Source organism: Perognathus longimembris, chromosome 8 (genome assembly GCF_023159225.1).
Source record: "Perognathus longimembris pacificus isolate PPM17 chromosome 8, ASM2315922v1, whole genome shotgun sequence".
Lineage (NCBI taxonomy): Eukaryota > Metazoa > Chordata > Mammalia > Rodentia > Heteromyidae > Perognathus > Perognathus longimembris.
The window spans coordinates 63,641,787-63,662,823 of NC_063168.1; the positions used below are offsets into that span (position 1 = coordinate 63,641,787).

The following is a 21,037-nucleotide window of genomic DNA, read 5'->3' on the forward strand; positions in this document are numbered from 1 at the left end:
GGAGGCTGGAGAGAAAATCTATGAACACAGGGCTCACTTCCCTTTTCTTCCCGGCCTTCCTTTAAGTGTTCAGAAATACACAGAGAAGCCAGGGAGCCAGGGCTGCTCTGAACCTGAGAAACCAGGATTCTGCTGTGGCCTCGCTCCCTAAACCAGGTGCAAGTCTGCCAAGAATTATGGAGGGATATATATACCCTCTTGGTCCTCACATGCAGTTGGTTTAGATGTCTGATGTACGAAACTGCCAAGAATTACGGAGGGATATATATAACCTCTTGGTCCTCACATGCAGATGGTTTAGATGTCTGATGAACAAAACTGTCTCTGTGGGGAGTCTGGAACTGTACCTTTGGGTTGTGTCACTAGTATTGGGGGAAGCCAGTCACCAAACCTTTGTTCTTTCACTGTCTAGCACTCTCTATGCCTGGGCTCTAGAGCAAGACCGTCCATGGTTGTCCATGATCTTGAAAAAGATCAGCCTGTTTCCTCTCTCAAGTGGAAGCACTAATACTGATGTTGAGAGTTCAAAGTGCTTAAATAGTACTTGGGACAAAATAATAACTGTATGAGGGCCTTAGTAAGACCAACTCTTGAAAAAAGTACAAGGAGTTACATGCAAGTAAAATCTGGAACAAGTGTGGATGTTTGATGGAGAAGACAGACAGCTTCAGACCAGGATCTTCCTATCTCCACCTCCTGAGTAGCTAGTAGCTGGGACTGCAGGCCCTGAAGAACACGGAATTCTTTAAGTAGCCCATAAAGAATGCGGATTACACTCAGTCCATCTGACCCCAAAGTTGGGTTGAATGTGTGGAAAGGTGACTGTGTACTCAGAGGATCCTCTTGTTCTCCGAGAAGCTCCCCAGAATCACCTTGGGCAGATGCTGCTCTGAAATTGCAGAGAGGACCACAGAGCGAGCAGTCAGTGGTATGGACCCAGCTGGCTAGGGCACCGGGTGGGCTGGTAAATCCACTCCTGACAAAGGAAGACAGCGCACCTTTATGTGGTACGCTGGCCTATTCTTTATACTCAATGGGAAACAAAGTGGACCCGTGGCCTTCTGAGGACAAAAATAGGGCACAAGTAGGGGACAGGGGATAGAAGAGTTCACCTGAGACACTTGGGCCTCAGAAGCAGGTCTTGGTGGTCAGTAGAAGTGTTTCTGTTAAGGGTAGCAGTCAATGGTTTAAGCCAAAGGAGACTGTGCAGGAGACTGGCCCGTGTCCCCCACACATGCGCCTCGAGTGCCCCAGCCCCAGGGCCTCCTTTTCATGGAGGGTACAAAGCACTGCCCGCATCCTGCAGGAAGCAGAGGGGAGGAGAGGCGGGACAGAAGTCTGAATGCATTCTGAGGTGCTATCCACACACATTACCAAGGTCTCAGGACTTGTTTTTGGGTGAGTATGTGCCTGTACTGGGGCTTGGACTCAGGGCCTAGGCGCTGTCCCTTTGCTTTTGCAGTCAAGGCTGGAGCTTTACTACTGGAGCCGTAGCTCCACTTCTAGCTTTTTGCTAGTAATTGGAGTTAACAGTCTCATGGACTTTCCTGCCTGGGCTAGGTTTGAACTGTGATCCTTAGATCTCAGCCTCCTGAGTAGCTAGGATTATAGGTGTGAGCCATTGACACGTGACTTAAGGCTCTTGACTGGAGAAATATGAGGTTGTGGCCTATGGATTCCAGAGAGACAAATTCACAATGTAAATTCACAAGCCCCTGCCAGTTGAGACCTTAGTCTGAGTGGCACATGGAAGGGTTGGAGTTGGTGATCTGCTATCCACCATCAGCTTTTCTCAGCAGGCGCGGGGGTTAGAGTGAGCAGTTGTATGACACGCATGAATGAAACAGATCAGAGACTGGCCAGTGTGTGCTTAGAAGAGATTTTCCTCACTGAAATAAAGAGAACTCTCTGGAACTGATGTTTCTAAGGTACATAACACAGTTCCCCTTTGTGTTTATTTCCCCAAGTTATTTCTAGCATTGTGGTTGGTTTCTGTAAATTCATTTATATGTTGGGCAGTTTAGACTTTGGAACATACTTTCCTTACTAAAAGAAAAACCCACAATATTACAAGCAGCGAGGAGACTTCCAGGTTAGTTCTCCAAAGCCTATTTAACCCACAATGTATCTAAAATACTGTCCTTCAGTAGTTGGGGGGAAAAAGCTTAATTGCAACATGAGTAATTAAATGAAACAGAGAAAACCCATTACAGCTGAATAAGAAGTAGATTTATGTTGATCTTGCACTGACTGGCTGTTCACAGCAAACCTAATTTAATTTAAGAAGAGACCTTTCTGAGGACTTATTTTTGGGGAACTGCTGGGGATTTATCTGTTAGAGAGAAAAAGGCATCAGACGGTCGCAATCTGCGGTTACTTTTCTTGATTTTAGGCGCTTCTGAAAGCTCTCCCATCAGAATTGGGTGGAGTCTCCGGGGGAGAATTCTGTGAAGAAGGTCTCCTTGGGGTGATTTTTTAAAATCTAAATCAGTGGGTTAGTATCTGTCTTTGTGTATGTCTGGGACAGCAGTGTCCAAAGCCATCCAATCCTGGTCCGGTGATGGACTGCTATGTCCAGCGGTGGTCAGTGATAGATTCTTAAAGGTAAATGCAACTTTTAGGTCCTTCGAGGCCTATTGGTCAGCCTGCTCCCTAGCAACAATCCTTGCTGGGTTTTATTTTTGTCAGTCCTGAGCCTTGAACTCAGGGCCTGAGCACTGTCCCTGGCTTCTTTTTGCTCAAGGCTAGCACTCTACCACTTGAGCCACAGCGCCACTTCCGGCTTTTTCTGTTTATGTGATGCTGAGGAATTGAACCCAGGGCAAGCACGAGGCAAGCACTCTACTACTAGGCCATATTCCAAGCCCTCCTTGCTGTTTTTTTTTTCTTCTTCAACTAATCCCCCATTTCAACCCCTTTCCTAAGCTGGCACTCTGTGTAGACAGAATGTAAGCAAGACTGAGGTGTGTAAGTCTTGAGTCTTATAAATCTATAATGCAGACCGATTCCATGTACCAGGCTAGGTAGCCAGAGTAATAGGTTGATCCTAGCCTTTCTGCCTGGGGCACACAAATCTTGGCCAGAAGCTGGAGGGTAAATAACTGTGCCTAAGTAAATGTAGCAGAGACCCTGGGGTATACTGTAAGAATAATCACAACTCTTCCCAGCCTGAGATGCTGCTCCTTGGCAATGTGGTGTTTTACAGCATCTACCAACAGGCAGGGTCTCTTTGCCCACTCCTGGAGTCTGGCTTGGCAAAGCCACTTGCTTTGGCTGATGGGATTTTTAACAAACATGCCTCCAGCTGAGGTGAGAAAAGCACCTGCCCACTGACCTTGCTGTCTCGCTGCTCTTGGAACCCTGAACCACCATGTGAACAACCCGAGCTGGCCAGATGGAGGAGGAAAGTCCACAGGGAGAACCTGGCCTTGGCTAACTGTCCAGGACACCTGTAGGTGAGACTACCCTTGTCATTGGACAAATGAGGGCCCAGCAGAGATCGGCACACTGGCTCAGACCAGAACAGGCTAGCCAACCCATGGAGTAGCAGTGACATCAGATTACAAAGTTTAGGGGGTAGTGTGTGATGATTGCAGCAGAACTAGCCACATATGCATCTGGCTCTAGTCCACAATGTCTTCTGACATCTTTACATTGTAATCCTTAGCAGTCTTTTGTCCAGACTGTGGCTTATCTCTTACATGTGTAGAAAAAAGACATAATCTTTCTTTCTTTCTTTTTTTTTTTATACTCCTTACTTAGAAATTGAAGTTCAAGATCTACCCTCCCCAAAGTAAGCTTTGAAATGGGTGCTTTGGAAATGTGACACTTTTCAATTTTGTACCCATGTTGTGACTGACAGATGGGTTTTACGTCAATGAAGATACAATCCACACAGTAAGTGCGACTTCAGGCACAGGCGAAAGCCATTAGCTCAGTACGAACATGCACACGATGTCTCACAATGCTTTATCGGGCCGATAATTTATCACCAGGGAAATCACAAATACTTGTTCACCGAGCAAGCCACAGCCTTCTGGATAAAATCATTCCAAGTCTGGAATGGTGAAGAGGGATTTGAGTCATTCTCCCAACCGCGCTCACGCAGCAGCCTTTGATTTTCAGCCTGAATGCGAGACTCCGAAGTCTGCCCCGCGCTTGTCCAGTTGCAGAGCCGCAAGGCAGCCAGGACGGGGCACTGGGCTTTGTGGTTGTTCATGTGACTCCCCAGGGGACCCTGGGCACTCCCCGAGAAGCAGTGCTGTTCAGGGCACACACGCTGTCCCTGGTGAGACGCACATGCTCATCCATGTCAGTCCCTGGGGCTTTGGGGTTTGGGGCAGGCAGATTTCCTGGCCGCTCTCGGCTCTCCCAGGACCTCAGAGAGACCATGCTGCTGTTTCTCTGCCAGACTTATTTTCAAGGGCTTAGCTCCGAGGGACAACGGCGCCGTTTCAGCCTGAGTGCCCCTGACCACAAGAAGGAAAAGCCTTCACACATTTCACAGGCCTCGGTGAAGGATCCTGCTGTCTATTCTTTCAGGAACAAAATTGCATTCTACGAAGCGGGCCCTTTTCTGTTTCATCTGTCAAGCAGGTTTGCTGAAAATAATTTGAATTTCATGCAGCGGCAGTAGCAGCAACAGCTACTGGGCATTGGGTGCCTCCCTTCCACCTCACAAGCAAGTCTGGCTGTGCAGTCCACGTCACCCTTAGGTTAGGTTAGGCGTGTGCTCTTGCCCGGGTGCCCAGCCAGCCAGTGGAGGGCAGGAATGCGGTGTAGCCACAGTTCCTCCGGTGCACCGGGGGGTGGGGGGGTTGGGGGGGGCAGGGCAGCTCAATGAGGCCCTCAGTGCAAACAACCAGGGGGCCAGTTTTTCCCCACAGTACAGATTCTTGGTTAGATTCTGTTTCTAACTTAACTTTTTGTGTGTGTGCTGCTACTGGGGCTTGAACTTAGGGCTTGGGCACTGCCCTTCTCCTTAGTTTTTTTGCTCAAGGCTGGCACTCTACCACTTGAACCACAGCTCCACTTCCAGATTTTTGCTGCTTAATTGGAGATAAGGAGTCTCACAGACTTTCCTGCCTGGGGTGGCTTCAAACTAAAACCCTCGGAGCTCAGCCTCCCGAAATAGCTAGGATTACAGGTGTGAATCACCACCAACATCCAGCATAATTTAACTTGAAAACAAATTTTTTTGGGGGGTGTTGGTCCTGGAGCTTTAACTCAGGGCTTGGATTTTCGGTTCCTGAGCTTCTTTTTGCTCAAGTCTAGCACTCTACCACTTGAGCCAACAGTGCCTCTTCTGGCTTTTTCTGAGTATTTTATTTGGAAAGAGGAATCTCACAGACTTTTCTGCTCAGGCTGGCTTTGAACCATGATCCTCAGATCTCCACCTCCCGACTAGCTAGGATTACAAGCGTGAGCCACCAACGCCCAGCTTGTTTATTTAATTTTTAACAGAACATATTAACAGTGCAAAAGGTGTGGTTACTGTACAAAAGGTGTTTCATTGTGGTACCTCTAATATTCACTTAAGTTTTGAAAATTCACTTTGAATGTTTACTAAGTGGCAGATACTATTTTAGATTTTCCTGCAATATTAATTTAAATAATCCTGAGGAGAAGGATACTATTGCTTTCCCCATTTTATAGACAAACTGAAGCTTAGCTAGTCCATGGCAGAGTGAGGATTCAACCCCAGTTCATCTGACCCCCTGGCCTGGACGCTCTCGCTGCCTGTACAATGTGAGTCAACATAGCCTTTGGCTTATGTTTCTTCTCCCTTGTTCTGAGAGGTAAATGCACCCATATTTTTTTTTTTTTTTCTGGCCGGAAGTCTGGAATTTGCGGCCAGTTTGGTGATAAGATGATACATATGCCATCACCACATTTACCACGGTGAGTGCATGCTGTCAGCAGCTGGGAATGGAGAGAGCTGGCTTAGGCTGGTTCTGATTCTAAGTAATTTGCTGGGTGGCCTTGGTAAAGTAGGTAACTGCATGTTCTCTGGGCTTCACAGCTTTGATCTACAAAGTGAGAGGCTGGGAGGACTCAAAATTGTGCTGCGAGGACTCATGTCCTGGAAGTTTGAAGGAAATGCACATGTGATGGGAGTGGGTTAGGTCCTCCTGACATCCCAGCTGCCCGGGACATCCACAGTGTTCATCCAACTGCCCTGCCCTTCCTTCAAAATGTACAGGAAACCTTTAGGCCACGGACAAATGAAGAAACAGAAAAACCAACTCAGGCCTGAAGGCCTTGGTGACAGAAGATGTTATCATCTTGGTACTGGGCCTCTGGGAGCACCGCAGTCGCCATCACCGCACAGAGCTGAGGCTCCCAGCCCTGGCTCAGCAGAAGCAGATGCGGCACTGGACCGTGTGCGGAGAGCCGGAACATAATGGCTCAAGGTGCCTGGGAATGTCCTCAGAGCATGTGACGTTCGCCCAGTTCCCTTCCCAGCCACGGGAGGGGGTAGAGGGAGGAAAGAAGGGAGGGAGGGAAAGGGGGGATGGAGGCCAAGACCCGGCCAGTCCCTGCAAGCAGCCTTAATATACTTGGGGAGCCAGGAACACAGCCCTGCACCCAGCTTCTACACGGCTCCCTCCCTCTGTGGTCTTTGCAGTGGGCTCTCTGCGCTATGTACACACTGGGGCTTCACAGACTAAAAAAAGCTTTAAATCTTCTTCCCCAGGCTCCAGGCTGATCAGGTGTACAGGCTGAGTCCAGTGTGGAGCCTGAGAGCTACCCTCTCTCTCTCTCCCCTCTTCCTCCAGGTCCCTCTTGCTTCCAGGTTACCCTGAGTAACAATTACTCAAACTCACCTACATGGGGCCCTGTGCCTGTTTCTTATCTGAAGACTGACCTTTCCTCTTGGTGAAGCTGAAAATGAACACCTGTCTTCATAGGGGACAGTCTTGTCCCATGGCAACCTGGTGACAATAGTGATGGGTGACCTCAGTATGCAGAGAGGACTTCTGGCTGCCAGGGCCTGTTCTGTTCTGAGCACTGTGCACACATTTCTAATCACACAATCCTCACAACTCTGGTAGGCAGGGACTACCACCTGATCTCATATTTTAAAAGTGAGGCCCAAGCTGGGTGACAGTGGCTCATCCCTATAATCCTAGCTACTCAGAAAGCTGAGATCTGAGGAACGCAGTTCAAAGCCAGCCCGGGCAGAGAAGTCCACAAGACTCTTATCTCTAACTACCAAAGCTGGAAGTGGAGCTGTGGCTCAAGTGGTAGAGTGCTAGTTTTGAGCAAAGAAAGCTCAGGGTTAGCACCCACACCCTGAATTCAAGCCCCAGAACCGGCACACATAGACACACAAAAGTGAGGCCCAGAGAAGTTGACACTTGTCCAGGGTTATTCAGTAGGCAAGTACTTGACTGGAATTCAAATCCAGACAGTGTGATTCTGAAGTCTGGCTTTATCCATGCTACGGCGCCACCTCTGCCAATAATTCAAACAGGACACTCAGTCATCTGGCTGTACTGCGGTGGCCCATGAGCTCCCTGAGGGGTGTTACCTTTGCTGTTTGGTAGACACAGCTGGTGGGCCAGGGAGGCTGCCAATACATGGGTTTGGCTTGGCTATCAGTTGACATGATTTCTGCATGGGGTCAGATACAACACAGTAAAGAAAGGAAAATACACACAGGCTAGGGGCCAGGCCTCTGGGAGGGGAGCTGTAGACCAGAATGGCAGGAGGCACCACAGACCACATCTGCTAGCCCTGCCCTGGTTAGAAGCTGCCGTGAGCTGCTCTTTCCTGGAAGTGCTGAACACTCAGAATCCAAGACGCACCCAGGCCTAAACAAGACCCTGCAGGTCTGAAGCTGGCGAAGCTTCCGCAGGGGAAATGGAATTCAGTTCTGTGTTGTCACATGCCAGGGAATTGGCTGTGCTCCTAGGCATGAACTTTCACCCTCTCGCCTCCTCCTGGCTGGCCACTGGCTCAGTCCTCCTCTCAGCTGTTGTTTTCTGTCTGGGGCTTGTTCTTTCCCTCCCATGTGGCTGTGCTTTGAGGCCTGGCCAGGCAGGAATGGTGAACATGGAACTGAGTTGGAGCAAACCAGGCACCATGTGAGCAGGTCGGCCATGAAGAGACCTGTCAGCACCAACCTTTGCTTGGCAGAGCTGAAAGCTGTGCCTCCAAGATCGTCCGATAGCATCCCACCCAGATGGGATGGAAATCAAGGGAGTCCGCGGGTCCAACCTCTCTTTCTCTCTCTCCCACCTGGACCCCCCCCCCCCTCAGCTCTAGAGGCTTTCACTCTCCAGATGGCCAACAGCTGGTCTTGTAGAGCACCTGCCAGATGTGCCCTGCAGGCTGGCGGCTGGCTCCCCTGGGCAGGGTCACCAATTCAGAGCAGGCTAGGGGCTGGCACCAAGGGGGAAGGATGCGTTTGGCTGGCCTGGAAGCAGGGGCGTTGTGCCCAAATAATCCTCCATCTCCTCTCCTATCTGACATTCCTTCCCTCCCCACCTCAATGGGGTGGTGTTTTCATAACAGGAAAATAAAATCAATAAGGCACTGCAGCACGATGTCAGCGTGCCGAGAGCCGGCCTCCAATCGCTCCATTGTCTCGGGCCTCCGCCGGGCTCTGTGGCCAGCAGCACTCTCCGTTCTTAATGGGAAGCAGGGCTGAAAGGGAGTTTTGAAAATCACAAAGGCGCAGCACACCTGGAGAGCGCCGTCCTCCACCGCAGCCACTTCACAATGGCCGGCCCAGGACTTCCCACCTTTTAATTTTTTTCTGCAACTTTTATGAAAGCAGGAAAAGAAAAGAACACACTCTCACACACACACTCACACACGCCTGCATTCACGCGCACACACAGACCCTGAGAGGGCTCCTGGGAGGCCACTCTGAATGGCTGACAGAGGCAAAGACAGCAAGCGGAGCCCCCTGCACGGCCCAACGGCAGGATGGGATGAATGGATTTCCTGCCTTGGCCACCAGCCGTCCCTCTGGGGCTGAGGCTGCCTGAGGGGCTCTGAGCACCAGGCGACGAACCAGCTCAGCTTGAACCTCCCTCCGCAAGAGCCGTGACGACGCTCAGCTCCACATTCGGCTACTATTCTGGAGGCTGGAGCTGCTTCTTCCAGAAAAGATGGAGTGAGTTAATGCCCTGGAGGCAAGTCCTGGAGCAAGTCCTGGGTTCTTGGAGCAGCAACCAAAACCACAGTGTGCCTCAGGACCCTTACCCATAAGGCCCACTTTCTGCTGGGCTCAGAGGAGACTGGGGACAGGAGGAACCTCACCACTGTGGTGAATCCTGCTGGCAAACCCCAAGCACCGATGCCTCTGGGGACCTTGTAAGGTCTCAGGGAACTTGTGTCACCAAGCTGGGCACACTCTCATTTCACCCATTCAATAACACAACTGGCATCGCACCAATGAAATACCCTGTGAGTGAGACATGGGTAGAGACTCTCTGGATCGAGTCCGTGGTGGGTACCCTCTGGAAAGGTTGTGGTCCACTCCAGGGAGGCCAGGCCACTGGGAACACCGAGGAGAAGGCGTTGGCCTGGTCCTGCAGGAAAGCAGGGCTCCCTCTGCCCACCTCCTGTCTAGAGAAGACACCACATCTTACCTTGGTGGTGACCGCAGAAGCGGAGCTGGCCACGAGGCTGGTGATGGCCTCACTGCTGCCGGTGGTGCAGGGCGCAGGGGCCGTAGCCGGTGTGGGCAGCCGGGAGGGTACCACAGGCAGGGGCAGGAGGCCCGGCCGAGCACTGAGGCTGCTGGCTGTGCCACCCCCGGCCCCCGAGGTGACACTGCAGATGCTGGTGGTTCCATGGGTCCCATTGACACTCCACTCACGACGGTCCCAGCCTACCCGGTAATCTCTTTCAAAACGACTGTGGTGCCGGGACATCTCGGTGGGCCGAGGCGGCTTCTCACAGGGAAACAGAGCCCGGACCTGCTGGTATAGAGCAGAGAGAACGAAGCTTCAGATCAACAGCAGCCCTACTAGGTGTAGGAAGGTACCCACCACTAACCACCAACAGCACTCCAGCCCTTGCTCTGGGCTCAATAATGGGCTTTCAAATACGAGTTCCTTTCAGGATCAGAGCAAGCCTGTAAGCTTGGATTGTTCATCAACTCCACGTCACAGATAAGGAATAAATGATCTGCTGAGGATCATATGGCACAAGTGTAGGAGGCAGAACCTGAACCCAGTTTCGTGGGGTTTTTTTTTTGCCAAAGATAACCATCTTAGTTATGATAAATGACAGCCATCTAAATTATGGCTGATGCCTGTCTCCTCCCATCCCCACTGCGAAAAAGTATCTTCTGGACACCTCTGGCAGTGCCTTCCCCACCGCAGGTTACAAGACTCAGGTATGGAGACCCCTCTAAAGGAGACGCAGCCTTGACAGACATCTCACTTGCTCCTTCCAGTACCTGTGATGCGGCCGGGCATAGATAGATCCCTGTTTATGTATAAGAGAACGCACTGCGAGTAAGGTAAACCCCAAGGATAGGGAATAGGAAGCCAGAACAAGGCGGGGCTGCCTAGCCACCAGACCCTAGCACAGTGCCTCTGAAAGCTGCCAGCTTCTAGGAATTGAATTCTTCCCCGTAACCTCAACCCTACTAGAATTCCATCTTGGGCCCCAGAATCTGTATACCCTGGCCTCTGTTTCCCAGACCATCTTTCAAATGGCCTTCCTAAGTATCTGAACAGAAGGCCCTGCAGGGTTGTCATGGAGACCTAGACACACCATGGTATTGGAAGGGCCTTCTGAGTCACTGAAGATTGCATCTTGCTCTCAGCACCACCATGACGTGGCTGGCTCCTCTCCAGGCAGGGCGTGGCTAACCAAGTCAGGAAAGAGGGAAAGGCAGGAGGAAGAGGCTGCTTTTGTTGCAGAAAGGATGGAGAGGTTGTGGCGTAGGAACCACTTGGTCCAATTCTATTTCTGAATCACTTTTGGTCTGGGGTTTTAACGTGTATATAAAGCCTGATTCTCCTCCAACCTTTTCAGCCCACCCCAGTTCTACAACTGTGACGGAGCGGGAGCCTGTGACCAACTATGCAAAAGGCTACCATGCTCTGCTTGTGGCTGGCCTGGCTCTGGCTGTCCCCTCTGCAGACCTGAGCCCAACCTGAAGCCTGTGCTGAGCCCAAAGCCCATCTGAGGTAGCATCACCCTCCAAGCTGCGTGTTACTGTGTTCATCACCATGCTGCCAGGCTGATACGATGTCACAAGAATTCTTGTAAAAATGTCCTGTCAATATCACATCGTTAAAAAACAAAAATCTGTCCCCTTCCCCCTGCCCCATGCTCCGCCAATACCCTTCACACACTTGTCCCTTCAGTTTGCTTTTCCTCCTCCAGTCTGCTCTGGAATCCACACGGCCCCTACTGCACCCATACGGGGGCCCTTGCTCTGAGGTCATGGACACTGCACTTGTGAAATCCCATGTACGCCCCAGGTCCCACCTGGCTTCCCTTACATGCTGTGGTGGATCTCTCGCTTCCTGGAGCCTGTCTCTGTGATATCTGTGACACACTGCTTACATCCAGCTTTTAATGCGGGGGCTCCCTGGGGCTCCACAATTTCCCTTCTTCTCATTCTCTAAGCACTCGCTGAGGGACCTCATCCAACACATACATCTTAACACTTCCAGCTAAAATCTCCCTTAACATCTCCCTCCCATCCTACAGCCTGCTGGACACCATCTCCTGGCTGTTTCCCAGGCACCTAAGTGCCGCATGTCCTCAAATAAACTTCTTGTTCTTTTGCCCAAATGACCATCCTTAGGAACTTCCTGCCTCAGAGACAGCCGCTGTTAGCCCATCTCTGCCCCAATATTCCACAGCAGGGTCTTAGACCATACTGCCCCAGTGGCTCTCAAACCTGCCTCGATCTAGATGGCTACGTCCTTCTTTCATTGCTTTCCCATCAACCATTTTGATTCCTCTTCCTACCCTTGCCCTTCTTGTCCATTCTCCACCCACCGCTTGTCTGCTTTTTAAAAAAGCACAGGTCTGACCCTGGTGTTTTGTTAAAATTCTATTCTTCCTGATGAAGTCCTAACTCTTCCCAGGGGCCCCAAAAACCCTGGAGGGACTGGGCCAGCTCACTCATTCCAAACATTTATGGATTCTGAAGTTCAGGGCCTACACTAACATTACTCCTTTGTTAGGAATGGCTTTGGGCCCTCTCACTGGATAAGACCTATTTTCTATGAGCTGGCATAGCACTTCCTTTTTCTGGAGACGGCAAGTAGCACTGATCCTACCCCTCCATGTCTGATGGAGATCCTACGCCCACCCTCTGAGTGGCCAGTACCTATACCACTTATCATAGGTCTGCCATCTCAAGAAAAGGACCCAAATCCTTGTTATCTTGGCAACCCCAGCATGCAGCCCAGTGTCTGACATAGAAGGAAATTTAGTATATTTGTAAATGAGCACTTATGGAACATTTCTAGAAAGAACAAACACATTAGGACATAAGAGTTTCTTTTTCCTTTTTTTTTTCTTTTGGTTGTTTGTGGAGCTCGAACTCAGGGCCTAGGCACTGTCCCTTAGCTTTTGCACTCAGGGCTAGCATTCTACCGCCTTGAGCCACAGCACCACTTCCGGTTTTCTGGTGGTTAATTGGAGATAAAAGTGGGCTATCCTGCCCAGGTTGGCTTTGAGCCATGATCCTCAGATCTCAGCCTCCTGAGTAGCTAGGATTATAGGTGTGAGCCACTGGCTAATGCTTGAATTTTCTGACTGGCAATTCTTTGAAGGAACTGAAAAAAGATGTCCTATACTCCTAGCTAGATGGATTTCAGCATCTAAGGAAAGCTATAGGAGTATCTGCATGGAGAGGGTCCACTGTAACTCAGGCTCTGGTCTCCCAAGCATCTGCCACGGCGGGGGTCTTGCTAATGGTCACTGCCTCAGGGCACTTCTTCCTTAGGTTGACTCCAACGTGGGCAGAGACCGCACTATACATTATCCGCACTGTGTTCTCTTTCCTACCACCTGGATGACCTCTCCCAGCTCTCTCCCAGGCAAGGTTCTGGCAGAGAGAACCAGTAGGGAGGTGATGGAAATGGCTTCCAGATCTGACCCCTAAGGAGGAGCAGGAATGGAAAGAGAGGGGGAAGATGGGTGTGGGGGAGAGTAAGAAATAGGGTGGGTGGCTATGTCAAGGTATATTATATACATGCACGGAAATGTCATGACCCAACTCTTTACTAGGTACCAGTCAGTACACACCAAATGAAATAACAAACGAAACAGAAACATCCTCCATGACCCTATAGTTTGCTTCACAACCTTGACAACCACGGAGATCACATGTTCCAGGAGGTGCAGCAGCCTCTGGAAGAGGCTGCCTCACCGGTGTCAAGATTTGGGTGATTAGAATTTGAATCTTTATTGCGTTAAGGCACTGGGATGAGTAGACAACTCGTTACCTCAGTATAACCTAGCCTTGCCTGACTGACACACCCAATCAGGCCCTATATTCCCACAAAGCAACCTGCGGATCCTAAGACTTGCCTAGAGGTAGCAGAACAGCTTGGGATCAGACTCAATAAAGCCTCCTATGCCAACACAGCCTCTCAGCTGACTGTCTCGGGGATCCCCTGCTGAGCCCCGCGAATCTCCGTCTTACAGTTCCAGTACATGAAAGAAAAGCCTGCCCCTCAAACCTGCCATCTTTAAACTTCTGCCATCTCCTCCAGCCTCCTTCTAAAGCGAGAGAGGAGGTGGAGACGCAGGCAGCTGGAGGCCACACAATCTGGTTTCAGTCTCATTACCCGTATTCAAAACAAAGGTCAACTATTTGCATGCAAGCGTTCGGGTCAGACCTCATTCCTCAGTTTAATTTCTCCTTTTAGATGAATGAAAGAAATGTGTCACACAGTTTACTCTTGAGTGAGACGGCAATGTGCCAGCTCCTGAGGTGGCAACTTAAGTATTTCCTGCTGGGCTCCGAGCCAGCGTGTCAGAGGCCCCGTGTGCACACACGTGTGCTTGAGTGGCGCTGCAGGAGACACAGGAAGTGCACGTGCAGCGGAAGGAGGCCCTGAATGGACGAGGTGTCAGCAGTCCAGACCGGTCAAACAATTACAGACAAAACACAGAAAAATGCTTCCTTATTGTGGGAGCGCCCTTTCCTGGCAGGCTGCCTGTGAACGGGCAGAGCCTGGCACGAGGCCCTGTACCATGAAGGGAGGGTATGAGCAGCAGCCGTTCCTTGGTGTGGAGGGGACAGTTACTGAGAATCCAGGCTTCTTGTCCGAGAGGGTTTCCTGCCAGGGCCTGTGTGCGTGCCGCCTCCACACGCACGATGACGAAAGCTCAGGAGTCCAGGGAAGCTTACCTTGGTGGGTGGAGGTCTGGGGTGAAGAAGCACTGTGTACTGAACTGTCCAGAGGGTGCTGGACCTTAGTCCCGGCTTGTTTGCATGCTCATCCATGACCTCACGTATGCACCTTCACAGCAACCCTTGTGGCTGCTTCTCAGTCCCTGGTCCAGTTTTCAGAGTTGTCGGAGCTCCAATTCGGTCCACAGCTTGGTCAGTTCAGGCCTTGGATTTTCTATTCCCTCCTCTTGGGATACACCTCCGCTTCTCCAGGGGGGTGGTGAGGGGAGATAGGAGGACTCTTGGCAGAAATGGGGCGAACAGGAGGAAGGGGAGTCCAAAGGTGTTCTCCATGCCTCGTCACTGGTAGAGTCCCAAGCTGCCACGGCGGCCTCAGCACACACAGGCATACCTCAAACCCGAGGATAAAGTTCCTATGGTATACTGGCTAGCTTTGGGCAAAGTGGTGATGGGAAGCCTGACTTCATGATTCACATGATCCCTCAGAAGTATCACGAAGGCTGCCGTCTGGGTGTGTCCATTAGCATATCCTGTAGGAAGGGTCTCCTTCCTTTCTACTTCTTCCTAGGAGACCTTCCTGCTGCTTCCCAACCCTGAGAGATGAGGTGTAGGCTCCCTATTGGCTCACTCGCTCCCAGCCAGTGTTCTCTACCTGAAGTGCAGGCACTGACTTGGGACCTATACTTCACCTATTCTTCCTTTCAGGTTCCTGCTCATCAGGAGTGGGTGGAGATGGGAGGCTTCCCTTCCCGCTGGCAGATAGGATTGACTTCTCTGTAGCCAGCATCGCTAGAGGCCAGAGGGCCTAGTTTGTGCACTCTGAGGCTCTTTCATTCCAGTGCAGAGCAGGAGACAGCCCTCAAAGATCAAACCAGGAAGACAAAGCAATCCTGGCTTTCTCAAGCCTTCTCCCTAGCCAGGCCCTTCATATCTCTGCCTAGCCCCTTCATCTGCAAAAATGGGGATGAACAACCCTACTTACCCCCAGGACCATTGTACAGATCAAGTAATACATGCTGCGGTCCCTCTACGCATGGGAGAGAGCCTGGTCACTGAGTAGTGGCTATATCCTACAGTTCAGGTGGAGAAGAACAGGCCTGCAACCTCAAGGCCAGCAGGAACTGGCAGCTTTCTGCTGTGAGAACACAGGAGACGGTCGACTTGAGGCTGTGTGGTGTCTGTAGACACACAAAGCTAAGAGCCCCTCTGTGTTAGGCAGATGAAGCCTAGTCTGCTATTTTCACCCAGAAGCCCTAGGAGATAACAGATTGGGGTGAGAGGAAGATCATCCTCCGCTCACACCCATGTTAGGGTCCTGTGTCACTAGCTCCAGGACCTATTTTGATGGATGAGCCTCTTCTCAGCTCAGGTGTGCCACAATGGCCTGAGGCCCAAGTTTAAGCAAGACTTGGACTACCCAGGGCCTAAAGCTGGCCCAGCGAGGGCACGCCGCTGACATCTAGGCTCAGCCTCGGCACGTAGGCCACAGCTTTGATTTTGCACCAGCTGGTGGAAGGGCTCTGTGTCCTGGACGGTTGCTAGACACCAGACAAGCCGCCCCTGCTGCACAGGCTCGCCTGGAAAACCATCTCCATGAATAATTCATCAATAAATAATTAAGAATCACCACCACGTGCTATAGTCTGTTGGTGTCATCCATGGGGGGGCCGAAGCCCAGGGGGCCGTGTCAGGTGTCTATGGTTCTGGTCTCTGAGAGTCTCTGCTGGCCATCAGGGGCCTGTGACCGTCTGAGCACCCAGGCAGGATGTCCGTGGTCTGTGTCCAGTGGCACACTGTGTGTTCTGGCGGCTGGCGCTGGCCCACGCGTATTAACATGCGCTGTGTGTCCACACTGCACACAGGATCACAGGTGGCTAATGACCCTTTCCTCGTTCTTATCATTAAGGCATGCCGAAGGAGTGGGCTGCTGGCTGCGAGGGCCCCGAAGGCGTGATTAATCCACAGGAAGGCAGGGAGCCCGAGCTGCCTCCAGACAGGGGAGCCGAGGTGGCTGGCTGAGGAATGAGCTGCGGACGTCCGGGCCCGATTGGAAAATGGATGATTGCCTCATTTGGGGGAGACGTGCTGCCAAGTCAATTGGAACAGCCTGTGCCCATCTTTATTATTTTCGTTTCCCTCTCTGCATCTTTTAGCCTTTCTTCTGGAACAAAATACTACACAGCAGCCAGAACACCATCTTGGCAAATGCAACACAAAGGAATTCTCTGGGTGCCTCTGGAGAAGCCAGCTTGGCCAGGACGTGGCAGGGATATTGGCAGGAGCTGGGGATGCCCTTGGGAAATGCCTCACTGTATCTGGGGGCTGGTGCTTCCCCTTGCCCTAGTGAGCCCCCAAGGAACTCAAGAGGATTCCAGTTCTAGCTGGGGCTGAGGGCCCCCACCCTCAGGCTGCCTCCGACCAGCTCTCTCTCAGAGGCAGAAGCCAGACTTGCCCCAGCAAGGACTGAGCATCTTCCACTGCCATGGGAGCTCTGGCCCTGCCCCTGAGATCAGGCCTCTCATCTCTCGCTGCTTCCTCCCCAGCAACTGATGGAGCAGAGGACTCAGCACCCAGAGGTGGGGAGCAGGAAACACTTCCCAGAGAGAGAAGCTCCTTCCAGCACAGAGCACTAGGCAGGGCAAATAGAAGGTGGTGAATGGATTTATGAAGGCTTTGCCCTGGGGGCCCATATGCACTTACACTCCTCAGCTTGAGTATCACCTGCCCCACTCCAACTCTGGCCCTACACACTGTCCTAAGCACAAAGTATCTTCCAGAGAGGACATACATATGGATATAAAATGTGTGGGTCATGGTTATCCAGTGTGGGTGTCTACTGGGGGACAAGCTCCATGTTCAAATCCTTTCAGCCAGCTGTGAGGCTATTTTATAAACTGATGCCGTCTCTCCCAATTCTTCTTCAGAATAAGTAACCTGAGGGGTGGTTATATTTTTAATTCTTACCTTAAACTATCAAGGCCCCAGCTGAACATAACATGGTATTATTGCCATGTCTCTCCTGTATTCTGAAAGAGCTCTTCCTTCCCACCTTGCTTTGCTCAGCCATGAGGGCCCTTAGGTGACCCCCCCGCCCCCCGCTCCGGTGAGCACTGTTTGCCTCACTATCAGGGAGGTTCTATCCACCAAGGACTAGTGTGAGGACTGCCCAGCTCAGCACCAGGCTGTGATGGCGTGGCCCAGCCCTGTGGCTTAGCAGCCAGAAGGTTCCAGGGTCTGGACCCAGCTAAGCAGCTTTCCCAGGCCTGCTTTGCTGGGTGGTGGGGAAGAGAGGAGAGTCAGGAACGTCTCAGGTCCAATTAGAAGCCAGAATCTTGGCCTCTGATCTCCACTTCTACCTCTGAACCCCAGGCGGCACGGAGCTCTGTAATACACAGCGTTGGGGTGTCATCTTCACTGTTTAAAGACGAGAGCCTGCTTTTTTCGATGTTACTAAGCCTGCATGCATTTCACAAATCTCAGCCATGCAAAGCTTTGAGGTAAATACAATCCTGTGAGCTCAGATCTCTCAGCAGTGGGTGTCAGGTATGAGAGGCACCAGGAAATGGGAAGGGAGTGGTGTATTAAATATCCAGTAGGGGTCATTACTAGAACAGTCTGGCCTTACAGGTCCTCAGTTCATATAGGTCTTATATTTTCTAAACTGCTTTATTCAGGTATGACTGACATACAAAGAGCTGTAGAGATTTAATGTGTAGAACTTGATGTATGTGAAAATAAATGTGCAGCTCTGAAACCATTAAGCTATCATGGCTATGCATGCTACAAATCTATCCATCACCTGAAAAGTAGTCGGTGCCTCCCTTATTTTTCCTTGCAAATGAAGAGTATTTGGCACACAGTACACAGTTAATGTGGGAGAAATGAGATCTGGAGATCTACTATGACCCAGGACCTGTGAGAAAACAGAGATCTTCATGTGCTCAGAGAGGCCATCTTCCGGGAAGTGATCTCACCACACCATTTCTTCCAAAGTCCTCACACTGTTTACTTCACAGCATCATGATGGTGGAGGCAGGGAAGCACTGACCTCAAAATTTTATAGGTGTGTGGGGAAGACAGGAGCCTTAGTCCTCAAAGAGTGGTGGGTGGTGCTTCTTAGAAATGCAGAACCTCAGGCCTGTCCCAGCGGGGATCTATGTTTTAACAGGCTATAGTCTGCACACACTAGCCTAAGATCCATTCAGGCTAGTGGGCTCATGCCTGGCCCTAGGACCAGGCATCGATACCCTGGATAGCTGGCAGGAGTGTGGGGGGGAGGTAGGGGTATTTTTGGGAAAAACCCATATTCCATAATTACAGGGCTTAATACATGACCTAAAATGACAAATGTTCAAAATGCTTTTCTGATGATAGGTTTCAGGAAAAATGCCACCGATTCCTTTTCTGGGCCCAATTTTTCACACGAAAAGCAATCTCCCTGCCTTGGAAAAAGGCCATCCCCAGTGCCCGTTTCAGATGAACAATATTAAAAGAACAAGCCTCCCCATTCCCGCCCTTCCCCGTACACCTTTGCTTCGAGAAATGCTGGTTGTGGGTTTTCATGCAGTGATTTCCCCCCTCCCCCCCAAAAAAAAGCACACATGATTCAGAGACTTTTCTCATGGGACTAATTGACTAGGCATTTGTTCTATTGCTCCTGGTGTAAATCATTATAATGGTGATAATGAAAAATAAAAAAGATATTGGAAATGACAGTTGGCAACATAATATCAGCATAAACGGAGGGAAGAGGGGGAGGCGTGTATAAATTAGGAGCTCGTAAACATCAGGATCGATGAGTGCTCGAGCTATATGGCGGGTCTGGTTGGATCGCTTACAGGAAGATTAGCCAGAGTTATCATTATGAAGAATCATCCTGGCTCTTTCTGGTTCCTTGTCCTTGTGGCTCCATGGAGAATGGAAACCTTGAAATTGGAGTTCTCTTCCCCCATAGACTTGCAAAACCCACAGATCGAAGCCTCTGGAGCTGGATTCTGCAGTAATGTCTCTCCTCTAAGCAGGCCTCCCACTCGCTCCAGGCCGCCTCTCAGGCATGCCTGATTATTCTGAATCTTGCAGAATTGACTAATTCAACAAGCTCGCTGCTTCACAGGAAATGGTGTTCGTCAGTGACCCGAGCTGATGAATGGATCCTACTTGGTGCCTGGAGCCAGACCCAGCAGCCAGTTGCAGAGAAGAAAGACGGATGCGTGTGCTCTATTTGGCTGCCAAAAATGCTCTTGCAATTTGCTTTCTTCTAGACAAGAGTCTATTCAAAAGTCTATTTGGAAACATTAGGGAACGGCTGTCACATGGCCGGCAGATCATACTGCCTGTGACAGGATATTATCTTCCTTGGGAGAGACTCAACTGCTCTTTTATTTCACCAAGTAACTAGCGTCTGGGCTGATGGCTGCAGAATTGCTCCGAGGGCTGGGAACATTAAAATCCCTGTCCAGAGCGAATGCGGAACCGACAGCCACTTCAGTACGCAGGATTTGTGGAACCTTCAGCTGAGTTAAGTGCAGGCACCCAGCTTTCTCGGCTCATCTCTGGTGAGGTTGGGGGAGGGCGGGGAATTCCTGCCTATCCAGACCTCTGCCTGGAAAAACTACCACATAGCTGGCTTTCTCTTCTGATGCTCCATTTCACGAGTCAAGACTTTGTGTGTCCTTTTTCTTCCCACGAGAACCCCTAGACACTATAAATCTACAAGTAAACACAATGGATAGTAAAAGACAAAAAAATTACACCTAGACATGATAAACAGGGCTCTAAATATGCAGTGAAACCAAAAGAGGATAATCTTAGAGGAACACAAGGGCTTGACAGCTATATGCATAAGATCCTATAAAATGGTGCTTATCAAATGGACTTCAAGAGCTTATTTTATGTTTTTCTGTTCCCCACCATCCCTCCCCTCATCACTGTTTTTGATTTTTGTGCCTTTTGTGTATGTAAGTTTATCTGATTTGGAGAGGGGAAGGGGAAGCGAAGCATAGGAATAGTGGGACAAAGGGTGTACTAATTCAGCAGTGATACTCACTAGACACTATGTTGAATATGAACTATACAACTTGTGGGGGAGGGGGGCTGAGAAGGGAAAACTGGGAGAAAATGAGGGAAGACGAGGGGACACTTCAAAAAGGCATGTATCATTACCTGACTTACGTAACTGTAACCCCTCTACATCACCTTTACAATAATTTTTTTTTTTTAAAGAAGAAAATCCCTAGGCATGTCCTTATTTGATGTACGCCCTTTCCCTTGCTCACCAAATCACAGTGAAGGCACTGTCCATGCTTCCTTTCTGGGTGGTGTGGCTCAGCGCAGGACACTGAGGGCAGGCAACTAAAGAGGACAACTGGCCCCTGCTTACAGGGATGGGGCTGCTCAGGAGGAGACTGCAAGCAGAATACAGCAGCTTGGGATAGACAGGAAGAAGCTGACAGTCGATCTGGAATCAACAGGGTAGGCCCTACACCCCAGGTCAGCTTCCTGGTGCTCCGTTTACTTCTACGGGGAGCCTGTGTCTTGGTGAGAGTGTGAGGGGACATGGGGGATGGGAGTGCCCTGTGGCGATGGTAGAAGACCCAGCTTCCTCCCTTGCACAGTCCCCATAAGGCTGCATTCGATGGTGGGAGTCACAGGCCCACAACACTCCACGATCAGCAGCAAGTCCCA

At 50.6% G+C, this 21,037-nt stretch overlaps 1 protein-coding gene across 5 annotated transcripts in view; it reads right to left on the reverse strand.

Annotated features, from left to right (window-relative positions):
- Klhl29 (kelch like family member 29) overlaps positions 1–21,037 on the reverse strand; it is a 287,642-nt gene that overhangs the window by 120,453 nt on the left and 146,152 nt on the right. For 4 of the 5 annotated variants that reach the window (XM_048353357.1, XM_048353360.1, XM_048353358.1 and 1 more), the window contains exon 3: positions 9,606–9,938. In XM_048353357.1, the coding sequence (XP_048209314.1) occupies positions 9,606–9,890 (285 nt within the window). In that variant the 5' untranslated portion in view covers positions 9,891–9,938. The remainder of the gene's footprint in view (positions 1–9,605; positions 9,939–21,037) is intronic. The other variant, XM_048353356.1, reaches the window with a different exon arrangement.